The sequence below is a fragment of the Eschrichtius robustus genome, chromosome 3 (assembly GCF_028021215.1).
Source record: "Eschrichtius robustus isolate mEscRob2 chromosome 3, mEscRob2.pri, whole genome shotgun sequence".
Taxonomy (NCBI): Eukaryota; Metazoa; Chordata; class Mammalia; order Artiodactyla; family Eschrichtiidae; genus Eschrichtius; species Eschrichtius robustus.
The window spans coordinates 97,336,544-97,357,208 of NC_090826.1; the positions used below are offsets into that span (position 1 = coordinate 97,336,544).

The 20,665-nt window shown below is 50.2% G+C and overlaps 1 protein-coding gene across 1 annotated transcript; it reads right to left on the reverse strand.

The window, feature by feature from the left end:
* Window positions 1–17,849: 17,849 nt before the first annotated feature.
* KCNA10 (potassium voltage-gated channel subfamily A member 10) lies at window positions 17,850–19,385 on the reverse strand. The gene has a single exon (XM_068538120.1). It carries the CDS (start codon window positions 19,383–19,385, stop codon window positions 17,850–17,852), a length of 1,536 nt encoding a protein of 511 aa, XP_068394221.1.
* Window positions 19,386–20,665: the final 1,280 nt, after the last annotated feature.

A 20,665-nucleotide genomic window follows, 5' to 3' on the forward strand; every position in this document is an offset into this window, starting at 1 on the left:
CGGGCTGTGCAGTTTGTTTCTTGCTTGCAGCAGCAGAAGGGGAGAATATCTCTGCACCGGGAATGGTGGAGGTTGCCCACGTCAGGAAGCCCTAGACAGTAGGAAATGCAAGTGAAACACACACCAAAAGCAGGAAGCTGGTGGTGGGAAGGTAGGGCGAGGGAAAGCCCCAGGCAGGCAGAGGAACATGGCCTGGTTACTGCCCAGTAACTCTGGTTGGAACTGCGGCCCCCGATGGGCCAGGGTGGGCAACAGCTTCCTGCTGAGGCCAGAAGAAACATCTGGTGTAGCCTTCGACCATGGCCACACCTACCACCCTGCGGGGCTGGCCTCTGGGCCTTTGCTCATGCTGTTCCCTCCATGTGATGTCCCTGTCCACTTTCTCTGACCTGTGAGCTGCTCTTCATCCTTTAAGACCAGCTTAAATGTGCCCTCCTCTGAGAAGCCCCCTTACTGCACATGATGCCCACCTCACCCAAACCCTCCAAACGGCAGGAATACTCGCTGGCTGACCCCTGGCCACTCGGTTTACTTGAGGTTAATTAGAATTGTCACCTGTCTTGTTCATTAAAAAATATATTTTGAGTACCTACTGGGTGTGAAGCTCTGCTCTATTCACCGTGTCCCTCAGTGGACACAGCACATGGAACCTCCACCCTCATGGAAATCTGTGGGGGGCACAGACTGTGGAAACAAGAAGTGTGTAAACTGCATAGCATGTTCGATGGCTTTGAAACTGATAGGTGTCGTTTCAGGGGGCTCCAGGAGCACTGTCCTTTATGTCTCAGTGCAGAAAGAATTCAGTGAGAGGCAAAGTGATAGATAAGTGACTTATTAGAATAGGACGTTTGTGAGGCTTACAAGCGGGCAGGCAAGCGTTGTGCTGCCCCGAGTGCTTAGTGGGTTACATTTTTATAATCAGAAGAAGACAGGGGAGGGGGAGAAGACCTTCTTTGTCTTTCTTGAGTAGATGTCACGTTTCCATAAATGATTGTTTTTTGTGTGTGTGCCCACCACTGGGCAGGTTGTAGGCCTTATTCTCCACTATTGTTTTATTGTTTTTAGGGCATTGTGCAAAGAGCATGTCCTAGGGGTCAAAGGGCATGTTTTGGGGGTCATTAACTTACTGAGCTCACTGGGCGGGATATAGGTCTCATGCTACCATTGTTTTGTGGTTTTGTTGTTTTATTGTTTTGGAGCATGTCTTGTGCCTCTGTTGCATGATTTTGTGCTAATCAAGTTAGCTTGATTTTGTTGTTAAGCAAGCCAATCTGGCTCTGATGTTAAGTGACCAGTTCTGCTTTAGGAGTCAAGCAAGCCCGCATCATTTCAGGATTTTCCCTTGACTTTCTGGAGTGATCATTAATCTTACTGTGGTCTCCCAAAGCCCCTTAAAGTTCCCTCTCTATCTACAATTCCCTAATGGGGTTTCTAAGCTGACTATTTGATTATCCTACTCAATCCCTATCGGTCTGAAGCTCCAAGGGAGAAAGTAGAGCCGGGTGACATGATGCAGTGCTGCGGGGAACATGCTTGCTCTAAAGCGAGGTGAGAAGGGAAGGCTCTGTGAGAAGGTGATGTTTGAGCAAAGACATGCAAGAGGTGGGAAGGCATGTGGCTATGAGAGAGGGACGAGCATTATAGGTAGAAGGAACAGTGTGTGAAGATTAATCAGCACTTAACCAATAGAAGTTGCTGGTAGATAAATAAGGATACATTATTTTCTGCTCATGCTTCTTATGTTTCTAAAGAGATGACCCTGTCTTTGAGGGCAATAATCATGTCTCAATCTTTTTGTATCCTTCATAGCACTTATGTGTTTGGCACAGAGTAATTGTTCAGAAGATGTTTGTTGAACAAATACACGCACTCCAAACTGTCCTCTAAACACTTAAGAGCATGAGGCAGCCCAGCACTTGTCCTGGAGCGCCCTCTGGTGACCTAATCTCAAAAGCCAACTTTGTATACATTCTTTGGTATCTGGCAAGATTCCTCCTTATCACCCCAGGCCAACCAAACAATAGAATTCACTCAGGGCCTACTACATACAGGGCACGGTGCCAGCTTCTGCAGGAGGCATTGACTCACAGGAGATGTGGTCCCTACCCTCAAACCCCTCACTCACAGGACCTCTCGCTGGTTAGCCGTTCCCTTCTCAGTCTTTGTTTTTTTGGGATCCTCCATCTCCATCTTTCTGGATCATCTGTCATACCAGAATTACATTTTGAGCTAGAGCTGGCAGGTGACGATGTGCCGCGTGTGTGCCTGAGGGGCTTGGGGGCGGTGTTAGCCCTTCCAGGTCGGCCGAACAGCCCTCCACCCCAAGGAGTTCCAGCTCCAGGGAGCTTGGTGAGCAGCGGGGACCTGCTGCACGAGATGCTCCCTGGAGTCGGGCTGGCGCTGGTAAGGTGCAGACCAAAGCTGCCTCCCCATTCTGGCTTGTGGAATTGTGCCTCCTTTTTGGAGACTGCTCATGCCTTTCACCACCTCGTCTGGGTGAAAATAAAGTTGCATCGGAGGTGCTGGGCCTCCCCCGTTTTGTCCTTGTCCAACCCTCTGGCTCGGACTGCAAAACCTAAGAGTCTCTTTCTTTCCCAGGGCCCCGTCTAGCATTGAGACCAGAATAGCTGTGTCCTTGAAGCTTTATTTTTAGGGCCTGTGAGAGGCATCAAGGAGCTTCCTGGGTAAGGACAGCCACACCTCCTGCAGCTTTGGACTGTGACCTGGGAAGTCCTGTAAGCCAGGCCCTCCTGTGGGAGCACCAGATCTCAGTCAAGTTTCCCAAATCAACTCCCTGGGGGGCATTTCTTATCGAGAGAGTCATTCATAAGCAGTGGAGTAGACTGTAGGCAAACTGGCTGTCCGATGCCTAGGCTTGTGCCCCTGGGACTCCCAGGGTCACCCTGGTGGCCAGTCTCTTGACCTCAACTCCTAAGACAAAGAGGCAGGCAGGCCTAAGCTGGAGGGATGCTGGGGCCAGAACTCTAGTGCCTGCACCTGGGGCCCTGGTGGGTTTGGAAAATATGCAAAGAATAGAGAATCTCGAAGCACTTTCCTAAGTCCATTTCCGGGGAGTCCCAGACACAGACCAGTTAGGGAGAGAAGCTGGGATCTGAGAAGCTTCAGGAATGAGAGACCTATTGACAGGCTAGGGCAGAAGGCGCCATATGGATATTCTAGTCATTGGTGGGCTATGGATTTGGACTGTATTTGAAGGATTTATTTAGACACAAGAGGAAGAGGAAGGGCTTTCTGCCACCCACAGGGTGCTCCCTTGCAAAGTTCACTGGGCACTTGTGCATGTGTCTCCCAGGCCTCTTTGTCTCCTCTGACCACTCAGACCTCTGTGTCTTCTTTGCCTTGAGAGGTGTCTTAATCCGGTAGGGCTGCCGTGACAAAATACCACAGACTGGGTGGTTTAAACAACAGAAATTTATTTCTCTTGGTTCTGGAGGCTGGAAGTCCAAGATCAACGTGTCAGCAGGGTGGGCTTCTCCTGGGTCCCCTGTCCTTGACTTGCAGATGAGATGGCCACCTTCTTGCCATGTCCTCACATGGCCTTTCCTCTGTGCCTGCACATTCCTGGGTATCTCTTCCTCTTCGTATAAGGACACCAGTCATATTGGATTAGGACCCCACTCTTAGGACCTCATTTAACCTTAATTGCCTCTTTAAAGGCCCTGTCTCCAAATACAGTCACAATGGGGGTTAGGGCTTCAACATATAGATTTTGGAGCGACACAGTTCAGTCCACAACACGTGGCATCCTGAAGGGGTGTCCTCCCTTCCCCACTGTGTCTGTCAGCCCCGCAACACCCAGCTGCTCATCTGTCCTTCCCCATCCAGCCTTGAAAAGTAAATACCGACCCCCTCCCTGGGCGGCGGGGAGGCTAAAGCTGCCTTGCCTGCTTGGAAACACTGCAGCTCCTTCTGGGACTGGTCAGGCCTCTAGTGGGTACAAGTACTAGGTGGGATTCAGCATGTCTCCCCCTACAGGGGCAGAGGGACACTGAAAAATCCCTTGCCCCACTGGAGGTTCTTGAGCTAGAGAGGTGAAAGAGGGTGACACAGGGGACTGTGGCCTTTCCCACGCAGCTGGCAGCCCTGGCCTGAGGTCTGGGACAAATATTCTGGGAATTTGCCTGGGCCTTGTCAAAGTGAACGCTCTCTCACTCTGTCTCATTAAATATTTAGGGAACATACCTACTACTAGATGCTAAAGCCACGGTGGTGAGCAAAACACAACCTTCACCCTCTTAGAGTTTGTAGGGGTGCCGATTATCAGGAGCTTTATCATGGTGAGATTTATTGGGAGAGACTGTTTTAGAATTTAAATACTCTGTCCCATTGTTCTTGCAATTGACTGCAGTGTCCTAAAAAACCTGGTAATTCCAAAATCAAACTCCATCTGCCAGACTGTTTCTTAGGCCAATGAGTGTCCCAGTTGTTAGTCTAGAAGGTATGGTCCCCGTTCAGCTTGTGCTTCAGAGCCCCTGAGGTAGAGCATGTCTTTGCATGGAGGAAAGGGGAGCAGGCCTGGCACCCTGAAACCTCACCCACACAGCTGTTCTTCCAGCATGCCCTACACTGGCTCATGGAAGCCCTTCCCTCCCTGGGGCAGCCTATGACCAGCTCCCTCCGCTCTGCTACTCCTGAGGGGCCACCTGGACTTCACCAGCCTCTGGAAAGGGCCCCCGATGAGATGTCATTTTTATAGTCCCAACAGGTTTCGAGGGAGGATCTGAGAGCTAAAGCCAGAGGGCAGCCGAGAGCTGTGACGTGACGAGGACATCTGGGAAGGGGGAGTTGCTGCAGGCTGCTCCAGCAGAGGCTCTGCAGGGCTCCGGGGCCCAAACTGGGCTTGGCAGGCTGGGGAAGAGGCACCACCTCTAGGATTTGCCTTGAAGCTTTTGGCAGCTTTGACTGTCTCCTTAGATCCATTGGTGGGCAGTCCCCAGCGTCTAAGACCCTGGAGCAGATGACTCTCACGTCAGGCCTCCTGGCACTGCAGAGGATGTCTGGGGGTGGGGTGGGGTGGGGGGGTGGCGAGGTGCCCTAAAGGCTGTGACTTCAGTCTTTGATGAAATAAGACCTGATCCTCCAGGGTGGGCCTGGTTCAGGGGCTCTCTCACTGGAGAGCAGAGGCTGGACCTTGCTGGCAAGTCACCTCTTCTTCGGGGGTCTCTGATAACCACTGCTGCCATCACCACGTGTTCCCCAGTTAAAGGTGTTGCTCCCTTTAACTCTCTGGCTCAGGTAGGGGTACATGGCTCTAGTGCACAGGCTCTGGATGACACAAAGTGGAGTAAACAAGAGTGACATATCCCCAGGTGGTCAGGTTTAAGAGCTATGTGTTGACCCACTCTATCTCCTGGCTGATTTCTTTATAACAGATACCAGCTGTGTTAGTTGTCTATTGCTGTTGCTACAAATTAGCACAAATTTAGTGGCTTGAAACAATACAAATGTATTATCTCATAGTTCTGGAGGTTGGAAATCCAAAATTGGTCTCAGTGGGCTAAAATTAAGGTGTCAGGAGAGCTGCCTTCTTTCAGGGAGCTCTAGGGAGAATTGATTTCGTCGCCTTTTCCAGTTACTAGGCTGCCTGAATTCCTTGGCTCATGGCCTTGTCACTTCGACCTCTGCTTCTGTTGGCACATCTCCTGACTCTGACCTCCTGCCTCCCTCTTATAAGGACCCTTGTGGGTCCCACCTAACCCAGGATCACCTCTCCCACCTCAAGATCCTTAACTTAGTCACATCTGCAAAACCCCTATTGCCATGTTTTGTTTTGTTTTTTAATTTTATTTATTTTTGGCTGCGTTGGGTCTTTTTGTTGCTGCACGTGGGCTTTCTCTAGTTGCGGCGAGCGGGGGTCACTCTTCGTTGCCGTGCATGGGCTTCTCATTGTGGTGGCTTCTCTTGTTGTGGAGCATGGGCTCTAGGCACGCAGGTTCAGTAGGTGTGGCTCGCGGGCTCTAGGGTGTGGACTCAGTAGTTGTGGCACACTGGCTTAGTTACTCCGTGGCATATGGGATCTTCCCGGAGCAGGGCTCGAACCCATGTCCCCTGCATTGGCCGGCGGATTCTTAACCACTGTGCCACCAGGGAAGTTCCCCTATTGCCATGTTAAAGTAACATATTCAAAGGTTTCAGGAAATAAGATGTGGACATCTTTGGGGACCATTATTCTGCCTCCATGTCATCTTATTGCCCTCTGCCCTGAAGCTCATGTCCAGATAGTTTCCCTCCTTGAGGTCTGGATCCAAGAAAGGGAGGTTGTAGTAGAGGCAGGGGCCCCCTCCACCTGCCCAAGACCCTCTTCCTTGGAAGACTGACAATGAGAATCCAGTTCCTTCAGAGAATACCTTGCCCTCTTCCTCACGGGGTGACCTTTCTCTATGGCTGCTGCAGGACCAGTTCATTAGAATACCATCAAGTACTCCCAACATCAGCACCCCTGCCCCCAAATCATAGCAGGATAATCTCCTTACAAAAACTCAGAGAGCCAAGGACTGAAGCTAAGACACCACAGCTGGACACTTGTTCCTCAAAATCCCATGCCCCATCCACCAAGCCTGCTGATTTCTTTACTAAGAATTGTTTCTATGAAGGGAAGGAGAATATTGGCATATAGATATCTAAGTTGGGGAGAGGGTACCACTGTGGGGGAAGGGAAGGAACTACCTCCAGAACCTGGAACTGCCAATGCCAAGGTGTCCCCCTGAGGTCCCAGGGCTGGTACCTGAGTCCAGCTGGGGGTTAGACTTGATTCCAAGTCCTCAGGGAGTATCTGGTCACCAAAGTCAAGAGACTGGGGAAGACGGAGCTGCCTTGACACTAAGTTTTAGAGAAATAAATAGAAATGCTTTGTTCTCACTGTACATTGTAATTGTATGGAACTTCTTTCACTTGAAGTGGTACTGTCTTGATAGAGAAACAAGTTTTTAAAAGTTTAGATAAATTTGAGGATGTCAGACTGGGTTCAGCTCCATGCTTGCCATTCATTAGCCCATGACATTTCTGGGCCTCAGTTTTCTCAGCTGTAAAATGGGAACACATAAGAACTACTCACAGAGGGGCTTCCCTGGTGGCACAGTGGTTATGAATCTGCCTGCCAATGCAGGGGACATGGGTTCGAGCCCTGTTCCAGGAAGATCCCACATGCTGCGGAGCAAATAAGCCTGCAAGCCACAACTACTGAGCCCATGTGCCACAACTACTGAAGCCTGAGCACCTATAGCCCGTGCTCCGTAACAAGAGAAGCCACTGCAATGAGAAGCCCGCACGCAGCAACGAAGTGTAGCCCCCCGCTCGCTGCAACTAAAGGAAGCCCGTGCGCAGCAACGAAGACCCAAACGCAGCCAAAGGGAAAAAAAAAATTTAATTAATTAATTAAAAAAAGAAAGAACTACCCACCGAGGACAGAAATAAGGAAGAAGTAAGATAGTGGATGTGCAAGTGCCTTGTACAAAGGGATATGCCATGAGGAATGTTATTATTAAAGGAATGTAAGCATGCTGGGAAGCATTTAACACCTGGGAGTTTGGGGACCAGGAGGACAGTTATACCTTCAGACAGCCAGTACCTTGGTGGCAGAGAACTGGGCTGACTGGCCCAAGAGTCATCTGGATGTGGGAGACCTTATATTTTCATGTGGTTTCTATTCCTTTATGCTCCTCTCATTCTAATCATCCCTCCCCTGGTCTAGCTCCACTTCGGCAAATGAGAAAATATCCTATGAAATGCTTTATCCTGTGTGATTGACAGCCTTCCAAAATTGTCTCCAATAAACCCTGCTTCCATGTATTCATACTTTTGTGTAATCCCTCCTCTTGAGTGTGGGCTGGATTTAGTGAATTGCTTGTAACAAATAACTGAAAGCGATGGGGTATCAGTTCCGAGGCAGAGTTGCAAAGACTGTGGATCCCGCCTTGCTTGCCCCCTCTCCTGCCTCTCACCTGCTCACTCTGAGGAAGCAAATTGCCTTTTTGTCAGCTGCCCTATGAAGAGGTTCACACGTCAAGGAACTGAGGGCGACCTGCGGCCAACAGCCGGAGAGGAATTGTCCCTCTCAGTCCAGCAGTCCTGGAGAAACCAAGTCTTGCCAACGAGCACATGAGTGCGCTTGGAAGCAGATTCCTTGCTCCATTTGAGCCTTAAGGGGACTGCTGCCGCATTGGCTGACACCTGGTTGGAGCCTCATGAGAGACCCTGAGCCCGTGGGCCCAGCTAAGCTGCGCCTGGGTTCCTTACCCACAGAAACCGTGAAATAATAAATGCATATTGTTGTAAACTGCTAAATTTTGGGGTAATTTGTTATGTGGCAATAGATAGCCATGTAAAGTGTCATTTGACACTTAAGAATCACAGTGTCATTACACTTCTAGTTTAGTAAATACAACGAACATTGCCTCTGTGCCAGGAACATAGTACTGGGGCTTCTCAGGCTGTGGAGATGAGACAGGCAAGACCCCGCTCCCCAGGAGCTCACAGCGGAGGAGGCAGTAGGCATGGAATGGGCAAGGAGGGGGTGGGGGCGAGGCAGAGGAGACATCAGAACAAGCTGCCTGGAGGGAGGGGCGTTTGGAGTGGCCTGAAATGATAGAAGGTAAAGCTAGACCCAGAGAGGGTGAGTGGCCTCAGGTCACACAGCTAATCCGCACAGATCCGCCGGGCTGCACAGGCAGCACAGAGCATGGGTCTCCCCACATTTTCTGGGCAAATGGAACACAACCCAGACAAAGGAATAAGGTGATGCTGAAGAAAAAAATAACTGCTCTTGCAGAGTTTTGTTTCCTGTGGGAGTGGGGCAGAATTACAGGGTATGGTTGTGGGAAGAGTGGGACGTTGACAGAGCTTGGGTCCCCCCCTCCAGGTGCGACAACAGAGGCAGAGCAAGGGTGTGTAAGTCATCCCGCCAGAAACGTCTTTTATGCTAGGCTGCCCCGCGTCGCCTTCATCTCTGTCCTGTGCCCTTTCCAGGGCCCCCGGGGTGTTCCTGCCTCCCTCCTCCTTCCCTCCCCCCAGCCCAGGATGCTTCTCATTCCCTGGAAAAGGGCTCAGGGATATTGTGTCGGAGGCAGAGTCAGGCCTGCAGGGGGTGTGTGTGTGTGTGTGTGTGTGTGTGCGCGCGTGTGTGTGGAAGTAATTCTTGATCTCAGGGGTCCTGCGAGGCAGGAACCAAGCCATTGAGAAACTCCAAAACATGACTCAAGTAGTTTAGGAAAAAGCTTCATTTTACAAGTCACTAGTGGGAGGTGTTTCCAGAACCTACTCAGGCACTTTGCTGATTGCAAATCTACGAGGCTTGAGGAACTCGGGAGCGGGTAGGCGCCCACCCTCAGGGGACTTGCCAAGCACTCCTAGCACCCCTCGCCTGACTGCCTTCCGCTGCTCTCCTTCCCACCCACTCCTCACCTGTCCCACCTTCGCCGCTCCTGATCGCCACTGATCAGCCTGAGGAGGCAGCAGCAGGGACGGAGGGGGAAGGTCAAGGTTGCTGGCTGGGAACATTTCTCCTACTCTTCACTTTAATCCCTGACACAGTCTGAGGGGCAACTCTGCAGTGGGGTGGCCTCTGTGCCCATGGCAGGTAATGGGCTCCATGGAGGGAGGGCGCGTGGTGTTGTAGGGCCCATACAGACTCTGGTATCAGGGCTAGTGGCTGCTACTTTTCCTCGCTGTGTGACTTTGGGCATGTGACTTAACCTCTCTGAACCAGTTTCCTCATTTGTAAGGGAAACTGGGAGGGGAGATCAAAATTATTATGGGGTATTGTGCCCCCCCTCCCAAAGGATATGTTGGAGTCCTAACCCCCAGGATCTCAGAATGTGACCTTATTTGGAGATAGGTCTTTACAGAGGTAATCAAGTTAAAACGGGTCATTAGGTGGGCCCTAATCTAGCCTCCAGAACTGTGAGACCGTAAGTTTCTGATGTGTAAGCCACCCAGTTTGTGGTACTTTGTTATGGCAGCCCTAGTAAACTGATACAGTCATACTCACCAGAAGACGCAGAACAAACATCTGGCCTACAGCAAAGACTAATCCCCACTGGGGTAGAAGGAAGGGGCTCCTTCTCCATTCCTGCCCCCATTTTCTTCCAGAGCAAATGTTCCTTGTCTGACAAGCTGTGCTCTGTGAGACCCTGCTCGGGGGAGGCAGCTGTGGTGTCAGGGGGAGGCCACAGGCTCAGGTCCCCGCCCACCAAAGAGTAGACGGTGACACGTGGGACAAGTCATTGAACTTTTCGGAATCTCAGTTTTATCAACTCTAAAGTGAGGCAAACACCCAAACCTCCTCAACTATTTTGAAGGGTTATTGTGAGGTTCAAGTGAGATAATGATGTGTATGGAATCATTTTATAACCCCCCCTCAGCATTAATTACTACTGTGGTTATTCCTGGCATAAGAAGGAACTCTGAAGACACAGCAAAGTGTCCATAGGGGAGCATGGAAGGAGGCATCCCTGCTTTGTGGGAAAATGCGATACTGTCCTAAGGATCCCACAGAGGCAGAAGCCAGAGGCTTGCTCAGGATTGTTCCGAGTACTGTACCACCCTGAGCTCAGGTATGCTGCCACCAAGTGGCAACAGGAATCCTGCCTATGTTTTGAAACTTTTTTTTGAGATCTCATGGAGGGGAGGGGTGTGGGGCAGAAATCTACTAATTATTTAGTGCCAGTTCTATGAAGGGGGCTTTGTAGTCGACATCTCACTTAATTCTCTTGAAGAATTACCCCTAATAACCCCAACTTATAGTTGAAAGGACTGAGTCTCAGGGAGTTTGAGCAACTTGGACTTGTAATGTAAGGACTGTCAAGCCTGGGCTCCTTACACATCCTGACTTTCCAGATCCAACACGGCCATTTCTACTTGTGGTTCCCTAGCAAGTAAAGTGCTCCAAGCCTACTTAACTTAAAAAAAGCACCCATCTGTCATTAAACATTTGAACTTGAGCATTTCATTTACAGATGGTGTTTTTGAGAAAATTATAACAAACCTCAAGACATCCGAACACCTCTTTCCTTCACAAGGAACTATTTTTAGCCTTAGCTTTTCCCCTCTTTTTTGCCCCTTTATCCAGTTTCAAAGAGTTGCAGCTCTTTGTTCTTTCTAGTCACTTATATAAACTTTTTAAAAAATGCCTCTTCCGTTACCAACATGCTAGACTTCCAGCCCTGGCCAAAAACCTTCCCTTCCCCTCAGTGCCTCTCTGCCACCCCAAAGAAGAGAAAGAGAGCCACACGCCTGGCCTCTCTCTCCACCTCCTGCAGTGAGGTCCTCACTCTCTCTAAGACAAGGCCAGATGAGCCTCTCCTGGAAAATGCAAAACCCTGTTTTCCCCTCTCTCCACTCAAAGGGAAGCATCTTGGTACTTGATCCTTCAGAACTGGAAGGGAACATCACTCTCCCTTTGCTCTCTCTGGCAAGAGAATTCTCCAGGACTAGAATTCGTGTCAATGCTGGCAGGACTGCCCTCCTGGGCTTCAGATTCTTTCCCACTAGAATGTGCTGACACTTCTAATGCAGCAGAACGCCTGGGGGGAGACTGAGCTACGTTTATAGCCTCCCCTTTGTGGGCTCCATCCCAGGACTGGTTAGTGGGTGGGCTCATGCGGGCTTGGTTCCCCTTGAGTCTGAAGGGGCCAGGGAGTGGGAGGGGTGGCTGGCTTTTCATTCACAGGGAGAGCTCAGAAAGTTGATGTTTTATCAGGAGGCACAGGCCTCAGACCCATCCTCAGGGAGGGTGTGGATTTCTGGCTCTTCTGAGAAGGCTGTTTCCACTCCCTGAGGACAGAGACCCCTCTCAGTCTCTGTAACCCCAGAGCCTTTTTGGGTGTCTGGTGCATAGCAGGGATGGGGTGAATGCTGGAGGAGAGAGCGAGCATGCTGTCTACATGCCTAAGAAAGTGAACTGGGCACATGGGGCGTGTTCATTATCTTCTCCTTCTTGGAATCTCAGAAAACAGAGAATTCAGGGCCTGAACAGAAGATTCTGTGTCAAGAAATTACTTCAACCCAAACTCTCCAGGTAAATGGGTCAATTTGTGGGAGTGTAGGGGAGAGTCAGGGGCCTCTCAGTCCGCCCTCCTGTGGCCTCAGTTCTGCCTTGGATTGTCCCTTTCTTTCTCTTCCTCCTTTCCTCCCTTGATTTGTTGAGCATCTATTACGCACCAGACACTGTGTTGGGATGTTAACATTAAAAAGGCACAGGCCCTTGAAGGGTTTACCACCTGCAGGGGAGTTTTTATCTTAGGCTTCAGGCATCTCCTCCTACTTTGCAGCATGTTTTACCTTTTGGTAAGGAATTTCATATATTATCTTATTTAATTCTCACAATAACCTTGGGAGTTTTGTATTATTTATTTTTCAGCTATATTTATCTTTTCCTGTTATATTTATATTTATTCTTCCTGTTGACAATAGAACAATAGGGTCAAGTGGGAAGGAGGGGGCTCAGAAGAGCAGAAGATCCACACAGAGTCCCTAAGGAGGATGGCTGTCATCCCTCTGCGTGCATCTGACTGACACCTCAGCGCTGGAGTGAAATAGCATTCATTATCCGGTGACATTTCTCAGGCAGCTTCTTACCTCTGCCTCCCCTGAGATGCAATAACAAAGATTCGTCTGATCTTCCTTTCCCCCATCTCCCTGTCTCCCTGCACCTCCAGTTCCTTTTCATCCCTGCGTTTGAGGGCAAACGTTCTCCTGTCTCTAGGATGTGCCGGCCGGGCAGACTCAGTAGTCTCTGGGGAGACGGGGTGGCTTCCTTCCTCTCACTTCAAAGTGACTTTGGAGCGCTGCACTCCACGGGGTGAATGCATTTTATTTTTTAGGGGGCTGGAATCAGCTTCTGGGCAGGAGCACTTTGGGTGTCTCTTTCCTTTCCATCCCAGGACCTGAAGGGTGGTGCTGGCGAGAGGGCTGTTGGGTGCCTTGGCACCAGTGGGGGGCGCACTCCTTCCCCAGAAGCTGCTGTGGAGGTGGGCCTGGAGGACTCCATGGGAGGAGGGCCTGCTGAGGTGGGCGAGGGCTGGGCAGCCAGGGCACGACGGGGAGCAGTCCAAACTGACTGGGGAGGCTGGACATCCGGGATGCTTGAGCCGAGCAAACTTTTGAAGGCTCAGCTGTTCCACTGGAAAGCTTGTGAAGGGATCCGAGACAGGGAGATCTGCAGAGTGGGGCTTCTTGCCATCCTCTATCCTGTCCACCAGACCGAGCAGCCCCAGAGGGAGGGGACAGGAAGATTTCCCTAAAGATGGCTGGAGCATGCTCTAGGCCAGGCCTCCCCTGGGCCCCTTCCTGGCTACACCCAGGCCCCAGAGCCCACCCCCATAATGCCTTCAAGGGGCACCTACCCATCATACTCTTCATTATGGAATATCTGGTTTCAGCCTGAAGGTCTAGGATTTGGGGGAGAGTGGGAGTAGGAGGAGAACAAAATCTTAACAGGCCTACAGAGTGGCTTGGTTTGGTGTCTCTAGGGTAACTGGGAGGGAGAGCTTAAAGGGACAATTCATTAATTCAGAAAAACACTTATTGAACACCTGCTCTGTGCTGAGATAGGCCCTGGGACAAAAATGCCTATCTTTTTGATCTAACATGTGAGGAATTAAAGATAGTAATTAGATACAAAGATGATTATACGTATTTATGTATTTTTGGTTAGACGGTGATAAGGCTGGGTCCTGGGGACTGCTGTGCTCCCTCCCCATGGAGAATGCTTGCTTGTCCAACAGAGGCCAGCAGACAAGGGCGATGGACAGAAGTGACGAGAACTCCGAAGGTGGCGTGTGAGTCTCCAGGCCCAGTAGGCCTACCATCAGCTCTCCTACATTTCTCAGTCATGTGAGCCAATAAAGCCCTCTCTTTTGGTTCCATTTGATTGGGTTTCTGCCACCTGCAACAGGAAGCATCCTGCCCATCGCATTCCTGCACCAGCTTGTGCCCCATCAGGGAGTGCTGAGCAAGTCGCGGGGAAGTTCTTCCCAGCAGCCTGCTGAGGCAGGTGTAACTCTGTCTGTTTTTTTAGATTTGGAAGTAAGTTCAAAGAGGTTGAGTACAAGTATAAGAACGAGAGAAGTAAGAAGTCACAAAAGGACATGTCTCAAACAGAGGGCAGGTCCTAAGCAGCCACTTTGGCCACCTGCGGAGGTCCTGAGGAGCCTGGTTGGCCAGTTTGGGTGGGAGAGGGTTGCTGGGAGGACTTTGAGACTACTCACTGCTGTGGAGGGAGGGGGGAACTGCCCTGTTTGCTGTGAGGTTGGCCTTTTTTTAATCTCCATTTTCCATGTAAGGAAACTGAGGCTCATTGAGGCCAAAGTCATACAATTGTTAAAAATTCAGCCAGGTCCTTCGATTCCAAGTCTAGGGAGCTTTCTACTCAAAAAATCCTTAAGTTTTTGAAACTCTTTGTGGTTTATAAAGCACTTTTCAAAGAGAATGATGAATAGACACAACTGTTAGTCCTGACTTGCACAGTTCTTCGCAAAGATAGCTGGCATGATATGGTAGAAAAGAAAACACAAGATTTGGAAGCCTTCTGCAAATTGTAGCACTCTCTGAAAATGTTTCTGTTGTTTCTCTTCCATTATTTGCATATTTTTACTGTGAAAATTTAAGGGGCTACTTTTGTTCTTTCTGTGTCCTTATTCAGTGGCTATAAATTGTCTGCCACACAGTAGGAGCTCAATAAATATTAACTGGCTGAATGAAGCCTCAGGCCTTGCTCTGCCCTCCTTAAGACAGGCTTCTCTGAGCCCAGCTGCTGACCAGTCCTTCCCTCCTTGATGAGAATGGGAATATCCTTCCTTCTGTGTTTCGCACTTGACCCCCTCGGCAGCCCTGTCCTGTCTGCCCTGCCTCTCTCCTTTCCCTCTGTCAGTGAGTCACCTTGGGTGCTCCACTGTGGACCACAGATCTCATTGCAAACAGGAGGCTGGGCAGATGGATGGTGAAAGGGGCTCCCATTGCCCATCTCCCTGGGTTGCCGGGGAAGAAATAAATGACTCAGTGCTGGCCCACAGGGACTGTGACACCAGCCCTACTGGCAGCAGTGGCATGGGGGGTGGAGGGCTTGCTTCTGCAGCCCCGCTCCCTGACTCAAGCCTGAAGGCCCGGACCTGCTTTCTGGGCCTCAGAAGCCTCTGATCAGACCTCCTAACCTGGTGGGGTAACTGGATTAGCTGGAGAAAAAGAGTGGTTCCCTTTGTCCTGCTAGACTGGACTCTTCTTGCAGGATCCCAGGAAGAAAATGGCTGGGACTGCAGGCTCCAGGGCTCTATCTTGGCCTCTGGGGGCACTGGTCCAGTCTGCTCTGGGGTCTCATTATCTTACCCTGTTTTCAGTATGTGAAGGTGTAAGGCCAGCATGTGGCTCAGCCACTGAACATGGAATCAGAGAGAATAAGAAAGCAGGGGCCTTAGGAGAAGAGCCTCGCTGCTCCCAGGACTGCACCAAGCCTGTCTGCATGACACAGCTCCACTTCCTTGCTCCAGCAGAAGCTGTTCTCCGGGTTAGGGTGCTCTGGGCAGGCAGCCTGGTGGGATACACTTTGGCATCAAAGAGACCTAAATTCACATCCCTCTGTACTGCTTCCTGGCCATGTGTCCTTGAACCTCTCTGAACCAGTTTCCTCACGTCGCAAAATTGGAGAGCTGACGTGAGAGGGCAAAGGGTTTCTCTGTGGGAAGAGGTTTTGGTGTAAAAGATTATGATGACGTGGCTCCCAGAAGGCAGAATGTGGGCATGTGGGCTCTTTCGTCAGATATGCTTTGGATTCTGGGCAAATAGTTTTTGCAAGGGCCTGGTGTATATAAAAATTTACATCACCCCAAATCAGAGTGCAATCACCATCCTGGCATCTGAGCTTGTGTGATCTTGTAAAAGAAATGCCACAAAAGACAGTGGGAGCAATCTGTTCACCAGACCACCATCTTGGCACTGGAGGCTGGCACAGGGGTTCAGGGTAATCCCACAGGTGGAAGTCCAAGACATCTGGTCAACCCCACATGCTTGGAAGTGAAGTGTGGGTAAAGAATTGGAGAATGACCTGAAGAGGAAGAATTGAAAGGGAGCTTAGAAAATTGTGAGGAAGAAATTCCAAAGCCCAGAACTCTGAGGCTCAGGCCTGGGATAGGAGTCCAGCTTGCCCAGGTCCAAGGGCTGTAAAGCCAAGGCTAGATCTTTCCATGACTCAGTGCTAAATTACATCTTGGGTTTAAAGTGCAAGAAGGAGATTGAGACTTTTAGAGCAGGTGGGGGACTTAAAATGACTAAGTCCAGCTTCCTAGGGCCCAGACTAAGGACACAGGAAAGGAAAGAAGCAGCTTTCTCCCACACCCGTTCATCTGTTAGACTGTCCTGAAGTGGAAGCTGTGTGACGGTACCTGGGCTGCAGTTGTGTGGATCTGGGTGTGTACCAGGGCTGTGTGCTGTGGGTGTGCAGTGCAGCTGTGCAGTGGCCTGCAGCCCAGGGGGCATTATTCTGGTGTTGACTCACCTTTGAGGCATGACCAGACATTGAGTATTGGATCCGAGGAAGGCACAGGCCTCCTTATTTGAGGGGTGAGGAGGGAGGGACAGAGGGGAGACTTCCTTTCCTGCCTTTTGGGGAATCCCAACTCCATTCCCCCATCCTGGGAGCTTGATGGGCTGAGCAAGATCCTCTCCCAAGAGAGCAGTTCTTCAGTTCCTGTGACAATAGCCCTCCTTGGGGGTCGGGGGGTGGCTGGCCTCTGCACACATGTCTTAGGGTCCTGCTGTTCCTGCCCCAGCTGCCCCACAGGCTACTGGTCAATTCCTGATGATTCAGTGGGAGCTGAACCCCAAGGCAGGTGGACTTTCCTGGAGCAGCTCTCCAAGGCCCTGGTGTATATACTTCCCAAACTCAGGGTCCCAGTCTTTGCACAAATTCATGGAGATGGGCCAAGAGAAAAACATCTGGGAATGTTTCTGCTTGTCCACTGTCCAAGGGAGGGACTGAGGAGCAAGGGGACCAGGCCGGCATTGCCTCCCAGGCTGCACGGAGAAGGGGGACCCCGCAGGAAGAGTGTGCTTGCCCAGAAGTTTGCCTCCTGGATCCTCTGAAAGACTGACCCCTCAAGTTCCTCTCCTCCTGCACCCAATTCTATCACATTCTCTTCATTAGTAGAAAGAGCACCAGACCAGTAGGTAGGAGACTCAGGCTCCAGCATTGACTGTGTCACTATTTCTGGGTGATCTTAGGTAAGTTGCTGTCTCCTGGTTTGTTCATCTGCAAAGGGGAAATAATAATCAAATCTGTTCTACTGGTTATTTTTAGATGCAGTGAGATAATGTAGGTGAAAGAGCTTTGGAAAATGTACACAATGCTACACAACTGTATGGTATTATTATCAAACAACTCTGAGCACTTACTCATTGCTCATAGCCATCCCTGGCCGTTTAATGTGCTTCCTCTTAGGGACACCAGAGCCAGGGCTTCTTCCTCTTTAATGTGACAATGAATCACCTGGGATTTTGTAAAAATGCAGATTCTGATTCAGCAGGTCTGAGGTGGCCTTTGATTCTGCATTTCCTTGCTTCCAGGTGTTGCTGATACTGCTGGTCTTGGGGACCACAGGTGAGTAGCAAGGATCTGAACTACCCCCTCATAGGAAAGGACCTTTCTACAGTCGATTGAAAAGACACAGCTCAGAAAATACAGCAGAAGTATCAGTTTATTAAAATAGCTTCCAATCAATGATGGCCTGTTGGTCACAAATGATATATTTTGGTTTCCAAAAAGACAGAGAGCAAGAGGTGGGCGGGGGAGAGAGACACAGAGAGACCCGGGAGATTCAGGGGGCCAAGAAGCCCTGGACACATCACTTCCTAGACTTCTCTGCGGAGCAGCCACTGTTGGTCTTACTAAGAGAGTCTGTGCTGCCCATTCTTGAGCCCACACTGTTGAGGAGTTTGTCAATTTTTCCTGGGATGTTCTGCTTCTCCTCAATCTCAGTCTCCCGATGGTAAAAGTAGTTAAAGTTGGAGACAATGACAGGCACAGGGAGGGCAATGGTGAGGACCCCTGCGATGGCGCACAGAGTACCTACAATTTTCCCCCCTGGGGTGGTTGGGTACATGTCCCCATAACCCACAGTTGTCATGGTGACCACCGCCCACCAGAAGCCATCAGGAATGCTAGAGAAATGGGACTCTGGCTCGTCCACCTCAGCAAAGTAGACTGCACTGGAGAAGAGGATGACGCCAATGAAGAGGAAGAAGATGAGCAGCCCCAACTCCTGCATGGAAGCCTTCAGCGTCTGCCCCAGGACCTGCAGCCCCTTGGAGTGGCGGGAGAGCTTGAAGATGCGGAAGACCCGCACCAGGCGGATGACCCTCAGGATGGCCAGGGACATGTTCTGCTGGGCGCTCGGCTCTGTCTCCCAGACCAGCTCTGTGATGAGGGTTGCAAAGTAGGGGATGATGGAGATGATATCGATGATGTTTATGATGTTCCTGAAGAAGTCGGTCTTGCTGGGGCAGACCACGAAGCGGAGCACCAGTTCGAAGGTGAACCACACGATGCAGGCGGACTCCACCATGAAGAAAGGGTCGGTGAACATGGTGTGGGAGAGGACTGTCTTGCTCATGTTGAGGCTGGGGTCTCTCACCACCTTCAGTTCCCTATCGTCTCGGATCTCGGGAAGTGTCTCCAGGCAGAAGATGGTGATGGAGATGACCACGACCAAGACAGAGACCACGGCCACACCACGGGCAGCGCTGGAGCTCTCAGGGTACTCGAAGAGGAGCCAGAACTGCCAGTGGATGTCGTTGGTGGGGAGCAACGTTTTGGGATCTTTAATGAAGCCTTCATCCTCTCGGAACTGGTCCATGGCCTCACTGCCCAGTTCATAGAAGGAGATCTCATCAGCAAAGACGTCGATAGGGACATTGGCCGGGCGCCGGATTTTCCCACCAGACTGGTAATAATATAGGATTCCATCAAAACTGGGCCGGTTCCTGTCAAAGAAATACTCATTTCTCATGGAGTCAAAGAACTGCATCCTTTTCTCCCAGTCTCCCAGGAGGGTCTCTGGGAACTGATTGAGTGTTCTGAGCTGGGTCTCGAACCTTAGCCCAGCAATGTTGATGATCACCCGCTGGTTTCCTTCATTCAAGGCCACTGGCTCAGGCCCTGGGGGATCGATGTAGTCTCCTGGGAGCTTGGAGAAGGCCGTCTCATGGTTGGTGCTGTCGTTGATGAGGATATTCCAGTTGGAGAAGGAGTTGCTCCCAGGTTTGCCTTTCGGGGTGGTTAGGTCAAAGTCTGTGGTGTAGCCTGGCTCTTCCTGGATTTCATCTGAGTTATCAAAATTGACCAGGGCAGCCTCCATTTCTTTCCAGCCACACGCATCCATCCTAGGGGAGTCAGGGAAGCAGCCTGAAGACCCTCAGTCTTCCCTGCCTGCTGTGAGCTGTGGAGAGGAAGAAGGGAATCATGCAGGAGCTAGGATAGGGCACAGCTGGCTCTTGATCATTGAGGTAAGTTTTCCAACGGATTAAAAAATGGTTTATTTTTAGCTTGGGATGGAACCTTGTACTTATTTTGGCAACATGCTTCTTGAAATCCATTTGCTCCCTCTGAGTCTGCACACACTAATAATTAGAAGAAATTGCAAAGACGGAGCCTGGCTGAGAGGGGAAAACTTCCTCCTGCCAAAGAGGGTCTCTGTACACCGTGGCAGAGAGAGGCCATAATGAAGAAGTTCACGATTCTTAATGAAATGTATAATTTTGTACTTGTATGAAGTCCTCCAGTTTACCCAACGCTTTTCATGCCCAATCATCCTTAACTTTTTTCTTTTTCTCACACTTAACTGCCAGTCCCTCACATATTCTGTTGGGTATTATATCTTCAAAATATATCTAGAGTTCAACCATTTCTTAACACCTCCACCGCTACCTCTTGGAGCCAGCTGGGATTCTGTGGGGAAGGGTGAACAAGAAGATGGAGGCTGGGTGGGCAACCACTGTCCTCCCCAGCAATCAGCCATCTGTACCTTAGCCCCTCCTCTGTAAGTAACTCCTAGGGTTGTTTTGAGGGTACATTAACTGAGATAGCATATGTAAAATGCCTGGTGGAAAGATCATTAAATTTATAACCATTGGTTTTGTGAACTTCCCCACGTAACAGGGACTTTAGAAGCCAATAGCCACTGGTATTTTTTTGGCCTAAGTCCAAGATGTTTATGGGAAATGATTTCATTAAAAATCATTCAGGCAGTGGGAAGTAAGTAATTGTGTGTGTGTGTGTGTGTGTGTGCGTGTGTGTGTGTGTTGGGGGCGGGGTTAAGGAGAGCATGCCCAGTGAGCTTGGATGTCCACAAACATAGACTAAAAGTCCTTCCTTAGGTCCATTCAAGCTTTGATTTCAACATAAGAACACTGAAACCAGGCAGGCTGGGGGTCAGGGTGGGAGAGGTAAAATCTGTAGTGCTCATAGCCTTGAAGTAGTTTCATTTACAGATGACAAGGGTATCCTGTAGGGTACAGTGTTGTAGTCTTTTCAAAGTGATTCCACATTCACTTATTCACATTCACTTAAATGACAATAATCATGTGAGGTTGGAAAATGTTATTTCCATTTTACAGATGGGGAAACTGAGTCACAGGAGCCAAGTGACCTTCCCAAGGTCAC

Bases quoted from the DNA above. Each gene is read 5' to 3' on its own strand.
- KCNA10 (XM_068538120.1), bottom strand. From the start codon at position 19,385: ATGGATGCGTGTGGCTGGAAAGAAATGGAGGCTGCCCTGGTCAATTTT.